Source organism: Telmatherina bonti, assembly GCF_933228915.1.
Source record: "Telmatherina bonti genome assembly, chromosome: 7".
Classification (NCBI taxonomy): Eukaryota; Metazoa; Chordata; class Actinopteri; order Atheriniformes; family Telmatherinidae; genus Telmatherina; species Telmatherina bonti.
Window position 1 is genome coordinate 8,502,399 of NC_136625.1, and position 4,325 is coordinate 8,506,723.

Below are 4,325 nucleotides of genomic sequence, written 5' to 3' on the forward strand. Positions count from 1 at the left end.
TTGAGAGGAACAAGATTTTATGAAAATTGCGACTTATGCGAGGTAGCCATGTAGCATTATTTTGAGGATCTCTACTTTACTAAAGATTTTTTAAGCTTTTCTCCCTCAATTTGCTTCCTAAAACTCTGAAACTCGCTGTTGCTTGTTCCACACAAGCGGCAACCTCCTGCGGTTAAAAGTGAAGCCCATGCGGAAGTGCACAAAACTGCAATTCCCCCTTCATCCACTAGGGGCTGCAAAAAAGAGCAAATCCCCATAGACTCCCATGTTAAAAAGACCAACTTCACAGCAGAAATAAACATGTTTACAGCCTGGTTCAAAAATCCATTTTTGGTTTGATTGGTCAGGTTTACCTTCATGACAACTGTGGGAGGAGTGAATCTTTTTCTAACTTGCCCATTTAAAAGTAATTTAATCTAGAAATTTAACATATTTAGGGGCGTGTACATGATTGACAGGTACCCAATCTCCCGCTTCAAGTAAGAAGAACGTAAAACAACCACAGTTTTTAGCCGGTTAACACCGTGACTTAGCTTTAGCCCACTTACCTCCGTTAGCTGGTTAGCTCCTGTTATCTCCCGGTTAGCTCAGTTAGCTCTTAGCTACAGAAAGCTCGGAGTTCGCTTGACGTCAATCATCCACCATGACGCTTACATCCCCCCTCTCAGCTCCACCTCCTTGCCCATATTTGTATTTTCCTGGCGAGACTACACGCATGCCTCTGCCAAGATGGTGATGGTAGGAACCGCCCAAACTATGGGTGACGTCACGATGGCTCTGTTCATCTTTTTATATACAGTCTATGGTTCCACACCACGTCATTTTTACCGGAAGCAAACAGGTCATGACCCCCAACGTCACATCCGGGGACACGAAAGTACGCAAAGAAGTGTTTCTATTACACTTTTGTGATATATTTCAATTTCAAACGTCTGAAAAACCACTTCATGAGAGCGTAAAAACATTTTAGTGATATTTGAGACTTTTCGAAATGTAGTTGTTTCCATTAGCGCTTATTTTAATGCAATTCAAGGTGTAATGGAAATGCACGTCCATGCAAAGGAGACCTGCCGCTAAAGGCTGTTCTGTTCCACACTGGGGGTGTCCAAGTAATGCTGTCTTTATGTGTCCTGTTGGACAGCTGTTGAGGAGAGTCACTTAATTTAAATCAGTTGTCTCAAGGCAGCAAAATATCTAAATCTAGCAGAACTGGGTTTATCAGAAGACATGCATGTTATGTTAATGGCTTATCACTTATCACATATGAGTACAGTCTGTAGCCAAGCCTCTGCATGACCTATGCAGAGCATAAAGCACTCATGGTACAACCAACCTGTTACAAAGTCAGGGTGAGTATACACCGACCTTCACAGTACTTTTAACTTTCTTAGCGTTTCTGTTCAGACTATTCATTAATAGTCATTAAATTGACAGTAAACCAGGGCGGGATCAACCAGTAGTCACTTCAGTCTGGTTATGCAGCAGAGGGGATCACCTCCTGCTCTGATTGGAGCTTGAAGCTGGATGCTGCGTGAGAACCAAGCTTTTTATGTGTTTGTCATGATGAGGGAGGGGAATAAAAAGCAGCCCTGCTCCTCACAGAGAGCAATAAACAATAGGTGCTTTCATGTTTGCCTACAAAAGTCTAATATCACCAGAAAAGTCACTGAACTTGTTGATAGTCGCAAGAAAGGTCTGAAAAATGGCTAAATACAGCAGTAATGTTGCTAAGTTACTGAGGTGCGACAGGTGCATCAGTTGAATGGATATACCAGAAAGACGTGTACTGACAAATGTTCCACAAATAAAATGGGTTAATTTTTTAAACCCATTTGTTTGTTGTAGTTAATTAATGCAAAGAAGTTCCACCTCTTTTGATATTTTAGTGATTTTGTGTCATTTGATACAAATTGAATTAATTATGTTAATCAACATTTATGGTTTCCTAATGATCAGAAGCGATCTCAGAACCAGTCAAACATCCTCATGTGGATTTAAGTATACACTTAATCTGACTTTTTTTGTTTAATCTTTATTTAAGCAGAGTCTTATTAAAGCATATATTCTACAGATTTTCTGGCTGAGACATCATAAAACACATGATACACTCATCGCAACACATCTATAATTATCAACATGCAGAATAACTGATAAAACTACTAAAGTTTCATGTTCAGTAACTCATTCATGATTTATCTGACAGAGCATCAATACAAAGAAAAGTTGTCAATATAAGTCTTCATAAAGCATCAGCATAAATTGATGCTTAAAATGAGTCAACATGTTTGTTTCAGATTGAAAATTCAAACTTTACATCTGATGAGTCTCAATGTGAATCAACACAAGATGATGAAGAAAACACAACCCATAAAATCAGCTCCAGCTCACACTGACACACTGTAATTTAACATATCAGGACTTATCTAAATGTCGTCACATAAGAAGTATTTTTATCCACATTTTCTTCCTGGTTAATAAATTGTCTTTCTGACTGAGTCCATAAACATGATCTTTGATGGAAAAAAACATCCCACAGAAGAAATTAGGTACAAAAAGCTGAAAATACAGTGAGGAAAAAAATTAAAACAGATGAACAAAATAATTCTACAATCATCTGAAGCTTCAGTTACTTTTGTCTAAACAGGTGAACAAAACTTCACACTTCCAGGATCAGAATTGATCTCAACTCCAGCATAGAGCGGCTGAGTGAATGTGGTCTGGACTCTGTGGAGGAGAGTCATGGTTCCTGAGACTCTGTAGAAGGACAGAACACCTGCTCTGTGATCCAGGTACACTCCTACTCTGGAGGACCGAGGACCTGAGATGGAGGTATCATTACCGTTGTAGTAAAAATCATAACTGTCTTCGTTCCAATCTAGAGACCAAGATTTTTTATTCATTCCAAATCTACTTTCATTCCCATCTCCTGCTCTGCTGATATTCTTGTATGCGACTGCTACAGAAACATTTCCTCTCATTTTCACCTCCCAGTAACGACGTCCAGTCAGACTCTCTCTACTCAGAACCTGATACCATCCAGTGAATCTGTCTGGATGATAAGAATAAGACTGATTTATATCCATTCTTGTCACCTTTCTGTTCTCCTCTGACAGTAACAGCTGTGTGTGTGCTGTGTTTGGATCCAGTGTGATTTCACATAAATATTTTAGGAAATCATCTCTGCTCTTTGGTTCTGGTTGTGGCAGTAAAACATCTGGATCAGTGACTGCCAGTGAGATGTTTGTCCATCTGTCTGTCAGGATGTCCTGTAGTTTATCTCTGAGCTCTGACACAGCTGCTGTCACATCCTCAAAGTGTGTGAGAGGATGGATATTGATGCTGGATGAGTGTGTAGACTCACTGAGTGCTGACAGTGAGGGGTAGTTGTGTAGAAACTGGGTGTGATCCTCTGTGTGTGAGAGCTGCTTCAGCTCAGCGTCTCTCCTCTTCAGCTCAGTGATCTCCTGCTCCAGCTTCTCCTGAAGCTCTTTGACTCGCCTCACTTCAGTTTCCTGCTGGGATCTGATCTGCTGCTTCACATCAGAGCTTCTTTTCTGGATGAGACGGATCAGCTGAGTGAAGATCTTCTCACTGTCCTCCACTGTTGTATCAGCAGAGTGATTGATGGCCTCCACCTCCTGTTGAAGCAGCTTCACATCTTTCTCTCTGTCCTGGATTCTCTGCTGGATTTCTTGTCGACTCACCTCCAGCTCTCTCTGCCTCTCAGTCCTTTCTGCTGCAGCTGAGACCGTGTCGTGGCCTTTATGTTCATCCACAACGCAGACCAGACAGATACACTTCTGATCAGTACGGCAGAACATCTTCATCACCTCATCATGACGAGAGCAGATGTTCTGCTGGAGGTTCTTGGAGGGCTCCACCAGCTGGTGTTTCTTGAATGCAGGTGATTCATAATGAGGCTGAAGGTGTTTCTCACAGTAAGAGGCCAGACAGAATAAACAGGACTTGATGGCTTTCAGTTTTCTTCCAGAGCAGACATCACAGGCCACATCTTCAGGTCCAGCATAGCAGTGATCAGTGAAGGTCTTCTTCAGCTGCTCCACTAAAGCTGCCAATATGATGTTTTTCTCCAGGACAAGTCTCGATATGAAGGTCTTCCTGCATTGAGGGCAGCTGTAGATTCCCTTCTGATCCTCTCCATCCCAGAAGCTTTTAATACAGTCCATGCAGTAGCTGTGTCCACAGGGAATAGCCACCGGATCCTTCAGTAGATTCAGACAGACGGAACAAGAGAAAGATTCTCGATCCAGCTTCACTCCTTTTTCCGCCATTTCACCTCTCAGTAACAGCGACTGTGTTAGTTT

At 41.7% G+C, this 4,325-nt stretch overlaps 1 protein-coding gene across 1 annotated transcript; it reads right to left on the bottom strand.

The window, feature by feature from the left end:
- Positions 1–2,636: 2,636 nt before the first annotated feature.
- On the bottom strand, positions 2,637–4,325 carry LOC306758118 (tripartite motif-containing protein 16-like; the record flags this gene model as incomplete). The annotated part of the gene is made up of 1 exon (XM_079243328.1): positions 2,637–4,325. The coding sequence occupies exon 1, from the start codon at positions 4,290–4,292 to the stop codon at positions 2,637–2,639; it is 1,656 nt and encodes a 551-aa protein (XP_079099454.1). The 5' UTR covers positions 4,293–4,325.